Here is a 13,342-nt window from a genome sequence, read left to right as displayed (position 1 = left end):
CTCTGGGCCAGAAAGTCCAAGACCACTTTTTAGTCCTAGTCCACCCCTGCAGATACACCTGGCAACACAACCAGGTGCTGAGGTGCTTGGCAGCTGAACTTGAGCGCTAGAGATTTACCATCAACGCCATGCCTCTCAATGCCCAGACAACAGTCCCAATACCATCCTTTATCTGGGAAGGAGAGAAACCAAGGGCTAACACCTCACCTCCAGTCTCATGCTCACTGATTGCAGCCAGAAACTGGGAAATGTGTGTTGACCTAGGCCAGAGGCTCACCTTCCCCTCCGAAATTCCAAAGACCAACCTGTGACTGGATCTGTTCCTCTGGTCCAACTTCTGCCAGTGTGTCTTCATCATCGAACTGACGGTCCCCTGGGAGGATGCTGTGGATGAGGCATATGAATGGAAAAGGCTGTGATACGCCAACCTTACAGATGAAGCAGAGGAGAGAGGCTGGAAAGTAAAGGTGCGTCCAGTTGAGGTGGTGTGCAGGGGATTTGTAGTCAGTTCCAGTGAAAGGCTCCTGAGGGAAGTAGGTACACAACTGAAGATGTATCGTGATGGTTAGTAACATAAGCTCATGGTCATCCCCAAGAACAACCCCACTCAAGTCGATTGCAGTGCAGTACTTTAGGGATTGTAACACAGTCCTAGTAATCAATCAATCAATCAATCAATCAATATATATATATATATATATATATATATATATATATATATATATATATATATATATATATATATATATAGTATGGGGTAAAAAGCCCTTCTTTTTAGAAATCTAATTTTAATCAAAACAACCTGTTATTATTTCTTTTCACACAAATTATGTTGCTCCATCAGTATTCAATAAAAATATTTTTTTTTTTTTATACATTTTGTGACCAGAAAAAAAGCTAGCTTTCCATAAGGTGTGCCTATAGCCCTGTTGTACACATATATGTTTACAAAATGGGTAGTTCCTGTCCTGGATGCTGATTGGTCAACAGCCCTGCTTTATTCATGATAAAGGACAGCTCTGACCACTTCACAGAACTTATATTTGTGTCACTCCGCAGCACCCATAGCTGACAGTTATTCTTGATGCCAAGCAACGTTGTTTACTGTTTATATATTACTATTTCTGTTGATATTTTCTTGCAGAAGGATGGCATTTAATTAATAAATAAAATCCACTTTGCATCATGCCTAACAAGGCCCTTAAGCCGTGACTATATTCACAATATAGCACCACCACTTATGCCTTATTTCTTAAATATCAGGCAGGGTGGAGGGCGGGGCCGGGCTGTGATTCTGCACACCCGGTCCCTAATCAGGCTGATCAAGCCCGAGAGGGATAAAGGCGACTGGAGACGGCAGTTCGCCAGAGAGAGAATTACGGGCAGCTGCCGGCATGTGTTTGTGTTTGCCTTTTTGTTTAAGTTAATCATTAAACTATTATTTATATTGTTAAGCCGGTTCTCGCCTCCTCCTTTCCCTTTAACCTTCGTTACAATCAGCTATGTTATGCATTAGACATATACCCCAAAACCTTTCAGACCATTCACTTAAAGGGATAGTTCATCCAAAACTGAAAATTCAGTCATTGTTTACTCACCCCTGTGTTGTTATAACCCCATATGACTTTCTTTCTTTTTCTTAACACAAAGGGAGAAATTGTGAAAAAAAACTGTGCTCGGTGATGTCACACAATGGCAGTTTATGGTGACCACCTCTTCATGCTTCAAAAGGACGCAAAAGTATAATTCAGATGTCTAATAAATTAGAGAAAGAAAGAAACCGGAGAGAAAGGCGGAGGGAGCGGGAATGTCTGTCACCTCTACTCTATTCTGAACCGGTGTGTGTGTGTGTGTAACAGACCTAAGCCTGAAGAGGCCTCCACTAAAACAGTTGGTAGGTGTAACATTTTCAGCCAAAATAAAGCAGTTTTACCGGCAAGTGAGATGCTGGCTTCAATATAATGTTATCAGCATTATTTTGGACTAATGCCAGTTCATAACAGATGGGGTTACTCAACGCAACGTTAAATATAGAAACCAAGTGATCGACAGAGTGTCCCGTTGCTCGTCGCTACTGCTTAGTACAAAAACTCTGAGTCTGGCCAAAAATAAATAAATAAATATAATAATAATAAATATATTTTCTATGTGAATCAGTGTAAAAGCTGTGAACATTGGTTTCATGATTCCTTCATGAGTTCGCCTGTCCCTGACAAACAATCTTTATGGTGTTGTGTGCTGTGTTTGGGAATAGGAAATGAACCCTAGAACCCAGGCACGAAACACATCACATGTGTTAACAAAACAGCATCATACAATTTCTTATGACTCTTTGTTGTCTTTTTTTTAGTAAATAAAACAAAGTTTATATTATATATTTAGAAGTTCTTTATTTTATAATTAATATTTTTTCCTATTTCTGTTGTGCTAGCACAGCAAATAAAGTTTTTTTTTTTTTTTTTCCCCACCACTCATCATTGTCTCATACCTTCTGTAAATCATTAAAAAGTACTCTGAGTAATTTGCAGTTAGTTTGACACCTTTAGGTCAAACAGTCTTGGAGTTTAATGCATTTAAAGGGACCAAGTATTCTATTTAAAAACTACAAAATATAAACTCCCAAAAATAAGCCTTGCGCAACAAAGGGCATAATATTCTGAGTAATTTTCAGTTGGTTTGACATGTTTAGGTCAAGCAGTCTTGGAGTTAAATGGATTTAAAGGGACCAAATATTCTATTTAAAAACAAGGATTCAATATTCTATTTAAAAACTACCAAAAAATAAGCCTTGTGCAATAGAGGGAATAATATTCTTAGTAATATGCAGTTGGTTAGACATCTTAGGTCAAATGGTCTTGGAGTTTAATAAATTTAAGTGTACCAAATATTTATTTAAAAACTACCAAAGAAAAACTCCCAAAAATAAGCCTTGTGCAACAGAGGGAATAATATTCTGAGTAATTTGCAATTGGTTTGACATCTTCATGTCAAGCGGTCTTGAGGTATGAACCCGAATATTCAACAAATGTGAAACATAAAACTAACTTTACCGCAGTCTCTAATTTTCCATTTTTTCTGACACACACGGAGGTAAATTGGACCTGCAGATCACATTCAGACAGCTATGACACACTGCACTTTTTCATAATACAAGCGTTTAATTGTTATACGAGTAATTCTCCTTCATTTTTAGGTTTCAATTCTTTAATAATTTGTGTTAAAATGTGTAGTTCATATGAAATTTCCAACAGTGACAGCTCGTATTATTACACATGCAAGTTCAACATTAAAGAAATTTACAATTGTACTTTATAAAATTAAGTTGTCAACATACATTTTTAGAGGCTTAAATGTGATTAAAATCGTTGCAAACGGAATATAAAATAAAACATACACTTTCACGTGTGTGTGTGTGTGTGTGTGTGTGTGTGTGTGTGTGTGTGTGTGTGTGTGTGTGTGTGTATAAATCTAGTTGCACCCCTCCCCCCGTCCCGGTTTAATGCTCAAAAAAATCCACCAACCTTAACTATAACGCGATGGGTGAATGACATGAAAAAATGGTCAGAGGTGTTGAACAGAGATATTTTTAATGACTTTGTGTTGTCTCTTGGAGTTTCATGAGCACAGAGGCACATCAGTATGTCCACAGCTTGAAGGTAGGATCTTGTGTATTTATAAATGAAGTAGGCTACTCTTGTTCTAAAATCTCCCTGCTCTGCTTCCAATTGTTATGACATCCCCTGAACACTTTAAAATACTCATGATAGCTTTTGACAACTCTATATCCTGTAAATCCACTTCGCTAGCTAATTACACTTTGACATCATCAGCACACATATCAATATAGAACCGCTAGAACAGAAGTTCCAAGACAAAATATTCAAGATGGCTGCATGCTAGTTTCTCTGGCAAATAAAGTGAATAAGATAAAAAATGTCTGTTCCCTTACGACTCAGTACACTTGACATGCGTTTGCTAATGCATATGGGGAGTGTCCTTCCACTCGGCCTAGTTGAAACCTCTCTACATTAACGCCAATATTCTAATATTGGCTATGGTGTTTGTGCCCCGCCTTTTTAGGCGCGAAGCTGTCCGCTATAAAAGAAGGTGCGCAAACACCATTCCTCAGAATTTTCTTCCTTCAAGACAGCGATTCATCTCTTGTCTAGAAGCCCTCTACTGCTTCGCCATCGACTACACGAGTCATTGGTGGTATCTTCACAGCAAGCGCCTTTTTAAAGATGTCATCCATAAGTGTTCCTTGTGCGAGAGGCAAATCCCGCTGTCAGATCAGCATGAGAGCTGCATTCTCTGTCTGGGCTGTGCCCACGCAGAGTGAGCTCTCATGGAGACAGTTTGCCCTCACTGCAAGGGCATGAGTCTCAAGACGCTTCGCTTGCGAATCGCCCTTGCTCTGAGATACGATTCAGCCTCCCGCACCCTCCCACCCACCTCTTCTGTGATACTCGAGGAATCACACGAGGAGGCACAGCGTTGCCAGGAGGTCGAGCAGGATAAATTTGAGGAGGACCTCGTGCTGGCACATGCCCCACGAGCCCCTCAGTCCCCACGTAATGCGTCTATGCCTATGCATTATGTACGTGATGAGCTCCAGCCCTCTGAAGGAGCACATGGCCTAGTCTTGTTTGGCGGTTCTGATGCTGGGAATGATGACGATGTCATGTCTCTCGCTGCATCAGGCGAGTGGTAAGTGGATGAACGCACAGTCTTGTTCCCTTCGTCTCAGGGAACCGAGGTTATATACGTAACCTAGATATTCTCTAAAACTTTGAATTGAAAGTTACATTTTAACTTATTTAATTTGACACATTCAGAGAAAACTTCAACACTTCTGTGAGAGACATAATACAGGTCAATAAGTTATTAAAATTAATGAAAGTTCTTCATCAAAGCCAGTACACTTTTTTTTTTTTTTTTATTCTGTTAAGAGTGTAGGTTTGGTAAGACAGGCTGTTGCTACGACTTGTCTCCTGCTGGATGTTGGCGGTGGAAGTCTAAAGGTTAAAGATATGAGATGCCTTGCCTTGACACTAATGTTTTCAATCTTTAAACAAACACACACACACACACACACACACACACACACACACACACACACACACACACACACACACACACACACACGTATTTACCCAGCTCGTGACGTCATGCCCTTTACGTCACGCGCAAATGAATCGCCAGCCAGCAGCCACACTCTACTGGGATTCCTGAGAGGAGACAGCTGGTGAGTGTGAAAACAAATCACACTTTTAATCCAACCAAATAGCATTCGGGATGCTTGTTTATTAAATTATTGACAACTAGTCTACTTTCAATCATTTTTGTTGTTTTTATGTTAAATCAAATGAGCGAACTGAAGCTAGTGCTAACTGATTTAGCACACATTGTAAACCAATGGGAGACTGTTAGCATGAGCTAACAGCTAGTGTGTGCTAGAATATTCCGCCTCACTTGAATAACTTTCTTTTGACTCTGTGGATTTGAACATATTCAGCTGTAAGTACCTTACATGCACACCGTTTCTCACTAGCCCACCACGCTGTTTGCATTGTTAAAGGTAGAATATTTGTGTTACCGTGGCTTACATTATAGCTTTTAAAGCCAAGCTCTTCTATGTCAAGAGTTGGTAACTAAATAGAGGGCGTCGAGCAAAAGCATTTAAGCCAGAAAATAGCTGCTAAATTTGCTTTATACCGTACGAAATCTGGAATGAATATCCCACACTAATTAAAAATGAGCTCATAGTTAATCTGATGTTCTACCTTATCAAAGTGAGGTTTCTGGTTTGGATTTGCAAACCATTGTCATACTATTTCACTATAATGCTTTATTTGGTAATAATAACATTGCTCATGCCTGTCTCTTAGGTTTCCTTGACATATTTATTTGGTGAGGTTTAAGCCTCAAATCAGAATGGCAGGCACCAAGCGTCTTGCATTCTCCATCGTCCAGTTTCTCCATGATCAGCTCTCCTCTGGGGGTCTGTCATCAGATGCTCAAGAAAGTTTAGAAGGTAAGACTGTGGTGCTAGAATCATTGCTGTATACTACTGGATTAATGATTGTTCATTTTGTAAAATGCATAGGTCTTAATCTACCCCTTTTCTAGTTGCGATCCAGTGCCTGGAGACAGCATTTGGCGTGTCTGTGGAGGACAAGAGCTTAGCAGTCAGTCAAACTCTGCCAGAAATATTTGCATCTGCAACAAAGCAGGTAAATGTGGTTTCTTTTTTCAGGTGTCTGCTTGTCCAGGCTGGACCTCTAAGTGTGTTTTCACACTTGGTTTGATTGCTTGGACCGACCCCGATTTTGTTTCCTTCCCTCCCGATGCCCGCACTGGTCTGTGTTCACATCATATTATTTGTGTCCAAACTGCGGTGTGATTACGTCATCAACATAAGTACAAGCTGCAGCTGTTTACCACTGTTACTAGGTAACAACTTGAGAAGACATCACTGAGTTAAGTGAAGTATTAAAGTTTGTCTCTTTGGATTTATCATGAAAACTTGCCATGCACAGAAATCACTTGTGTTTTTCTCCCACGGATGCATTAAATGTGCAGTGATGTGATGAATATTAGTGTTTGACTGCCCAAGTCCACGGATGCGTTGCAAGAGATGTGAAGAATGTGAGCTGCTCTTTGAAGGCTATTTATTTGGACACAAGCAAGTAGGAAAAATGCATTATACCATAATAATTGTGATCGCGACCCTGCAAAGACGCAAGTTATACGTCATTACAAGTGGTTCACTTCCGCGATTTGATATGATTGCGTTCATATCAGCAGCAAACCGTACCAGAGTTTACATGAACCGTACTCCAGACCACTTTTTCAAGCTGACCCGGGTGAGGTTTGCAGGTGTACACTAGAGTTCGGAAAACAGTGTTCACATTATCCAAACGAACCGAACTTTGACATCATTAGACCCTGGGTGCGCAACAAAAGTGCTAGTGTGAAAGCACCCTAAATCAGTGGTTTTTCTTCAGGACCCAGATTTTACATTGGACATCAAGTGGTGACCCAACAGAGTACTAAGATTGTGTATCATATAAAATTAAACTGAAATGTCCTTAAAATCTATTAATATTACCACAAACTGCTTTGGCCCAACAATGTACAAAATTATTAACAAGACGTAGGCTGAATATGAAAATGTACTTTTTAGTTTAACATTGTTTTTACAGTTTTAATGTTTGGTTTCTACATTTTTTTTTTTGAATTTCAATGGTTTCATGCTCTTGGCAGCCAGTAATTCACAGTAGAGAAAACACATTGTGGTCACACAAACAGGTTTTTCCTCGTTTCTTTCAAGAGAACCTGTATTTAATATTGTCTTTCCAACATTTCTTAACAGTGTTGAGTAATTTTTAATTATGGAATTATGTGTAACAGGAAGATGCACCAGAAGATAAGACCAATTCATACAGTGGTTCACCTACAGAGGAGCAGTTGGCAGAGGCAGAACATCTTAAAACCGATGGTTGGACTACAATGCCTCAGCACATTTATCATTTAAGCCAGTTCACATGATCCTCTCAATCATAGATGTGCATATGTTTTTCCACAGGCAATGACCAGATGAAAGTAGAGAACTTCAGTGCAGCTGTAGAGTTTTACTCTAAAGCCATCCAGCTTAATCCTCAAAATGCAGTCTACTATTGCAACAGGTAAATACATGATCTCACTGGCTTGAAAACATTTTAAACCCAGCAAACATTGGCAAGCACTATTTGTTTTAGAATTGTTATTAGAATCAGTGGTGGCTGAAGGCTCTATGTTTCATTTAATGGTTAAAAGCCATATGATTTATTGATTTTAGAGCTGCAGCTTACAGCAAACTTGGGAACTATGCTGGAGCTGTTCAAGACTGTGAACATGCCATTGGAATTGATCCAAACTACAGTAAAGCATATGGACGGATGGGGTAAATTTAACACCAACCATAATAATAATAATGTGTGTCCTAGGTTAAGCTTAGTGTTACTTCTTTTTGGGGGTAAAACAAACATATTCAAGGATTTGTCATTTACAATGTCAGAAAACTATTTAAGGCAAGTAGCAGCTCAACTAGCATTAAATGTACTTTTAGGACAAAGTCGTGTCAGTGGAAATTTAGAGTTCTCTCCACTTCATAGATTATCTTCCTCTTGCTTAAAGTGGTGTTGACTTCACATTGACTTTTTAAATTATGTTTTGCTTACAAACAAGGCTTGCTCTTGCAAGTTTGAACAAATACACAGAGGCTGTGAGCTACTACAACAAAGCATTGGAGTTGGACCCTGACAATGACACTTACAAAGCCAACTTGCAAATAGCAGAACAGAAGATGGAGACGCAGTCCAGCCCAGTGAGTCTACAGGACCACTCTGATTAGTCTGTTTTTTTGTCATTCTGAAAATGGATAAGTTTGTAGTGTTGAGGCATTTCTGTTGATCTTTTCAGGCAGGGGGTTTGGGTGGAGTTGACTTGGCTGGTTTTCTGAGTAATCCAGGTTTCATGAATATGGTGAGTAAAGGAGAGCAAGAAATAAAGCCAACCAATCCTCCTCATGCATTCAGCCATGACATATATCTATAGTACTAACTCACTGTCACTCTCTTTAGGCATCTAATTTAATGAACAACCCACAAATGCAGCAATTGTGAGTAGATGTGGTTTGAAAAATGTATTTACTATATATATACATTATATATATATATATATATGCTCACTGAGCACTTTATTAGGAACACCTGCACACCTACTTATTCATGCAATTATCTAATCAGCCAGTTGTGTGGCAGCAGTGCATAAAATCCTGCAGAGACGGGTCAGAAGTTTCAGTTAATGTTCACATCAGCCGTCAGAATGGGGGGAAAAAAAGTGATGTCAGTGATTTTGACCGTGGCATGATTGTTGGTGCCATACGGGCTGGTTTGTGGATTTCTGTAACTGCGGATCTCCGGGGATTTTCCCGCATAACGATATCTAGAGTTTACTCCGAATGGTGCCAAAAAAAAAAAAAAAACATAGTGTTAAACAGTAAGGGCCATTGTGTTCCTTACAAAGTGCTCAGTGAGTGTATATATGAACCATATTTGTTTGTTCCAGATTTTTTTTTGAGAAGTAATTGCACAATTTACTTCAATAAAGCACACTTTTAATATATAATTTTTTACCATAAAACCCTTTTAATGGATCATTGCCTAATTTTTGTTTTGACATGTAGCTGTTTAAAGCAGGTAATACTTATCAGCAGCAGACATTGAACAACAATTTCTGTGCCCTTGTAGGATGTCAGGTATGATGTCTGGAGCCTATAGTCCTATGGGAGGTGCCACCTCCCCAGGAGCACAAGCTGGAGCGGGAGGAGGTGCCAATGACCTTTCTGGCCTCATACAGGCGTAAGTTCACACACTTGCAACACCACTATCCTCCACTTTCAAGTTCCTAATTGAATATTAAAGAGTATATTTGCAAGAGGGGATTATCACTGCTCACGTTGTGTTTTCCTGTCATTTGCCAGTGGTCAACAATTTGCACAGCAAATGCAGCAGCAGAACCCGGAGCTTATTGAGCAGCTAAGGAGTCAAATACGCAGTCGACCTCCAAGTAGTGCTGGCAACGAGGAACCCTGACACTCCCCAAGGTATTGCACATAATCCAGTTAAATTATTTGTTTGAATTAGAATATCTGATACATATTTTATCGATTTAATCTAAGGAGAAATAGTGTTTATTTTTTAAATGCATTCAAAAGAAATGCGGTGTGGTTTGTTTAAAGAGCCTGTTAGTTTACCCATTTCCAAATGCATAATATGCTGTATATATGTTCTGTACTTACATCTCGTCTTCCTCTCTTTTGCTGTAGATTTGCTTATCAATGAACTGGTGGACCTATGGAAGATGGGCTATGTTTTTATTTTTAAGATACACCTTGTTCCTACAATTCAAGTGACGAGACCAAGTTTATTCATCACCGTAAAAACTGCATGTGTGCCCACTTCCCCACATTGCTCTACCTGTTGGGAGAGGTTGTCAGTGCAAATGTACACAACATACTGAATATGGGCACTGGACTCCGACAACTTTTTGCTCAAATGTACTGAAACATCACAATGGGTAAACACTATATTCCCTAGTAATAATCCACTTTGAGGATTCTGATTGTAAACAAATCACTGCTACATGGACATTATGCAGATTTGCTATGTTAACACCTCAGTGATTCCCCTGTTCAACAACAAGTTTCTGTCAGAACTGATTGGGGTTGACAAATGAACATGTGCAATGTGCAAACATTGATCATTAAATATCAGATTTAAAATAGGATTTATGTTCTTCTGTTCTTTGCAGCTGAAGTTTTCTCCCATGTCATGCTTGCGACTATAAAACCAATGAAATTTGTTAAAATTGCCATGAATAACTTTATAGCCTTGAATCATATTATGTTGTGATGAATTGGATTAAAGGACCTGGTTTTTTTTTTTTTTTTTTTTCAGGAAATGTTGGTGTTGGTTTGTAGGACTGTTTTGTATAGGTCACAGTTGATTAAAGGGATTGAATTCTGTCAGATCACACAAGGTTGTGTCCCAAGTTGCCTACTTAGTGTCATTGGCATCTACGGAATGGAGAAACGTAGGGATGTGGAGAAGCTTTATAAAAGTTGAAGTGGTCTTGAAAAAGCAGCGCTTAATTTCGCGTGACACTGCAAAGACCAGAAGTGCGCAATTACATTTACACAAAAACATAAATTAAAAACAGCCACGATGGAACACAAGAACGCGTTTTGTGTGAACACCTATGTTGTCTAGGTAGGACGATCATTCGGTTTCGAGACGCAGCCACTGAACAGGCGCACCAGCTGCAGGAAGTATCGACACAAACTCGGGTAAAACGCTTATTTCTATTAAAGCCGGTGCGAATTACTTTAAGCTTATATTTCACTGTTTTTGTTTTTTTTTTTAATCTTCGAAAACGCTCTTTTAAACCTAGTCATTTGTGAAAACCTATTTAATGCGCGTGAAATGTTTGATAGCTTAGCATTTGAGGTAAGAAATACATTTCAGCTAACGAAGACAGTATTTTTTTTTTTTTTTTTTGCGTTTTGTGGTTGGCAAAGGTGTTTTTTTTTCCCAATCTATGCACCATACAAAGGGTATTATCAACTGCTTCGATATTAGCTCATCAGAGTTAGCATGCTAATATGTACGGCGCTGACATCTCTAGTGACAACCATTGTTTAACCAAATTATAAACAATATATCGCCATATAAATTAAACTGTTTGTAGTGTAAGTGCAAATTAATGTACTGTACATGCATGACAACAGTTGCCATATAAGTGTTCGTTTCCCTATCATTTTTGAGTATTTCCTTATATTTGATGCCCTTTTTTGTTTACTTTATTTACATTTATAGTGACTAATATGTGTGGCACTGTATGTTTAAACCATGAGATGTAATGATATTTGTCAAATTCTTACAGGCTGTATTAGGGATGCTGTCCAAAACATAACCTCAAGCTGCCTGTGCTCCACTAAAGAGAAAGGAGGTTTGGATTCAAGCTAAGCTTCAGTGTTTATTTTAGATATACATGTTGTGCTGACCTGGGATCACAGCCCGTCTCCTCAGAATGGAGATAGCTGTAGCCAAAATCCTCTGCCTGTTGGGGGTCTTTGCCCTCATGTTGGGGGGGATCCTTATCCCTGTACGGGTGATGCAGACAGAGTTTGATAAAGTCACAAGGTACAGAAAAGTGGTTGCATTCAGCAATTCTTTTGGTGGAGGTGTATTCTTGGCTACCTGCTTCAATGCCCTTCTACCAGCGGTTAGAGATAAGGTACGTTATGAAACTTAAAACCCATAAGTATATTTTCTTGCATTTAGTTTGTCACTGTGCAAGAAATATATTTCATACATCTTAAGATTAGTCATACTACAAGAATTACTTTCAGGAAGTTAACTGGGCCCTTAAGGAGTCATATTACTGTTTGTCCATGTGATCTCTAACTCAAGTTCATTCTTTGTTTGCTTTCAGGTTGAGGAAGTTCTGCAAATGGTAAATATCACCACAGACTACCCACTGGCAGAGACAATGATGATGCTTGGGTTTTTCCTCACAGTATTCGTCGAACAGGCTGTACTGACTTTCCGCAAAGAGAAGCCCTCATTTATTGACTTGGAGACATTTAACGCTTGTGGCTCGGAGGCAGGGAGTGACTCTGAGTATGATACTCCTTTCATTGAACCCCCTCGAGGTACAGCTGGAGCCCACCAGCACCATTCTCATCACCACGGACACTTTAGCCCTACAGAACTGACACGTGCTGGGCTGTTGAGGTTGGCTAGTCTTGTGCTGGCACTTTCCGCTCACTCTGTCTTTGAGGGTCTTGCTCTTGGCCTACAGGAAGATGGGTCTAAGCTCGGAAGCCTCTTCATTGGAGTGGCCATCCACGAGACGCTGGCAGCCGTGGCATTAGGGGTTAGTGTAGCCAAGGCAGGAGTGCCCCTACGGGATGCCAGTAAGCTGGGCATAACAGTAAGCCTAATGATCCCTCTGGGCATTGGTATTGGCATGGGTATTGAGACGGCCCAGAACTTGGCAGGAAGTATTATCTCTGTTGTGCTCCAGGGCCTGGCAGCTGGCACATTCCTCTTCATAACGTTCTTTGAGATCCTCTCACGAGAGCTGGAGGATAAACATGACAGGCTTCTGAAGGTGATGTTCCTGATCATGGGCTATGGTATACTAGCAGGTCTCATCTTTATCAAATGGTGAAAGGGTTCAGAAGTTTGAGTTAAACATGCCAACCATTATAAACAACAGGTTCAGGAAATCTACTGTAAAATTAATAATATTTTTTTATTGCCTCAATTACCATTTATTCCCAAACTGTCTTACATTGGAGAAAACTGCTTTAGAATTTATAGTATTTTAACAGATGTACCCAGAACTTGTTGCCACTTATTTTATTATTTTTAAATTTTTTTACCCATCTTTTGTGTAAATGTTTAATTTTTAATGATTTGCTTTTAGATACTGTTAGCCGAATATAAATGTATTATGAGAGTGAGCAAAAATCTAAAAGAAAAGATGCAGCCAAATGAAAAAAATATTATTGAGAACTTTTTGTTGAAGTTAGTTAAAATTGTTTACAATTGAATTCAATGTAGATGATTCCTCAGAATTCAGTACAACTCCCAGAGATTAGTTACTTGACAGAATATCTTAACTGTGGAAAAATACTAATAAAATTGGACAGAGCTTTAAAGGGGTCATGTCATGAGGAATAAAATTTTATATTTTTGCATGCAAGGTAGTTTTACTATAGAAACTTACT

At 39.2% G+C, this 13,342-nt stretch overlaps 2 protein-coding genes across 3 annotated transcripts; both read left to right on the top strand.

Annotated features, from left to right (window-relative positions):
- Window positions 1-5,147: 5,147 nt before the first annotated feature.
- On the top strand, window positions 5,148-10,332 carry LOC127426261 (small glutamine-rich tetratricopeptide repeat-containing protein alpha-like). The gene is made up of 12 exons (XM_051672929.1): window positions 5,148-5,245; window positions 5,889-6,034; window positions 6,130-6,233; window positions 7,414-7,501; window positions 7,589-7,688; window positions 7,841-7,945; window positions 8,230-8,368; window positions 8,464-8,526; window positions 8,625-8,662; window positions 9,294-9,404; window positions 9,527-9,649; window positions 9,872-10,332. The coding sequence occupies exons 2-11, from the start codon at window positions 5,935-5,937 to the stop codon at window positions 9,636-9,638; spliced, it is 960 nt and encodes a 319-aa protein (XP_051528889.1). The 5' UTR covers window positions 5,148-5,245; window positions 5,889-5,934; the 3' UTR covers window positions 9,639-9,649; window positions 9,872-10,332.
- Window positions 10,333-10,615: 283 nt separating this feature from the next.
- On the top strand, window positions 10,616-13,273 carry LOC127426262 (zinc transporter ZIP3-like). Of its 2 annotated transcripts, none has more exons than XM_051672930.1 (3): window positions 10,616-10,891; window positions 11,488-11,841; window positions 12,040-13,273. In XM_051672930.1, the coding sequence occupies exons 2-3, from the start codon at window positions 11,635-11,637 to the stop codon at window positions 12,778-12,780; spliced, it is 948 nt and encodes a 315-aa protein (XP_051528890.1). In that variant the 5' UTR covers window positions 10,616-10,891; window positions 11,488-11,634; the 3' UTR covers window positions 12,781-13,273. The 2 variants fall into 2 exon arrangements, with proteins under 2 accessions (XP_051528890.1, XP_051528891.1); XM_051672931.1 differs by lacking the exon at window positions 10,616-10,891 and adding an exon at window positions 10,900-11,051.
- The last annotated feature ends 69 nt before the right edge of the window (window positions 13,274-13,342 follow it).

This window comes from Myxocyprinus asiaticus, chromosome 35 (assembly GCF_019703515.2).
Source record: "Myxocyprinus asiaticus isolate MX2 ecotype Aquarium Trade chromosome 35, UBuf_Myxa_2, whole genome shotgun sequence".
Taxonomy (NCBI): Eukaryota; Metazoa; Chordata; class Actinopteri; order Cypriniformes; family Catostomidae; genus Myxocyprinus; species Myxocyprinus asiaticus.
This window is presented reverse-complemented; position numbering and strand designations above follow the sequence as displayed.

What these genes read in the sequence shown, in the direction of transcription:
- LOC127426261 (XM_051672929.1), top strand. Translation starts at nt 5,935, where the DNA reads ATGGCAGGCACCAAGCGTCTTGCATTCTCCATCGTCCAGTTTCTCCAT. An exon ending in AACCCACAAATGCAGCAATT is followed by an intron (nt 8,663 to 9,293) that starts GTGAGTAGATGT and finishes GTGCCCTTGTAG; the next exon opens with GATGTCAGGTATGATGTCTG. An exon ending in CTTTCTGGCCTCATACAGGC is followed by an intron (nt 9,405 to 9,526) that starts GTAAGTTCACAC and finishes GTCATTTGCCAG; the next exon opens with TGGTCAACAATTTGCACAGC.
- LOC127426262 (XM_051672930.1), top strand. Translation starts at nt 11,635, where the DNA reads ATGGAGATAGCTGTAGCCAAAATCCTCTGCCTGTTGGGGGTCTTTGCC. An exon ending in TACCAGCGGTTAGAGATAAG is followed by an intron (nt 11,842 to 12,039) that starts GTACGTTATGAA and finishes GTTTGCTTTCAG; the next exon opens with GTTGAGGAAGTTCTGCAAAT.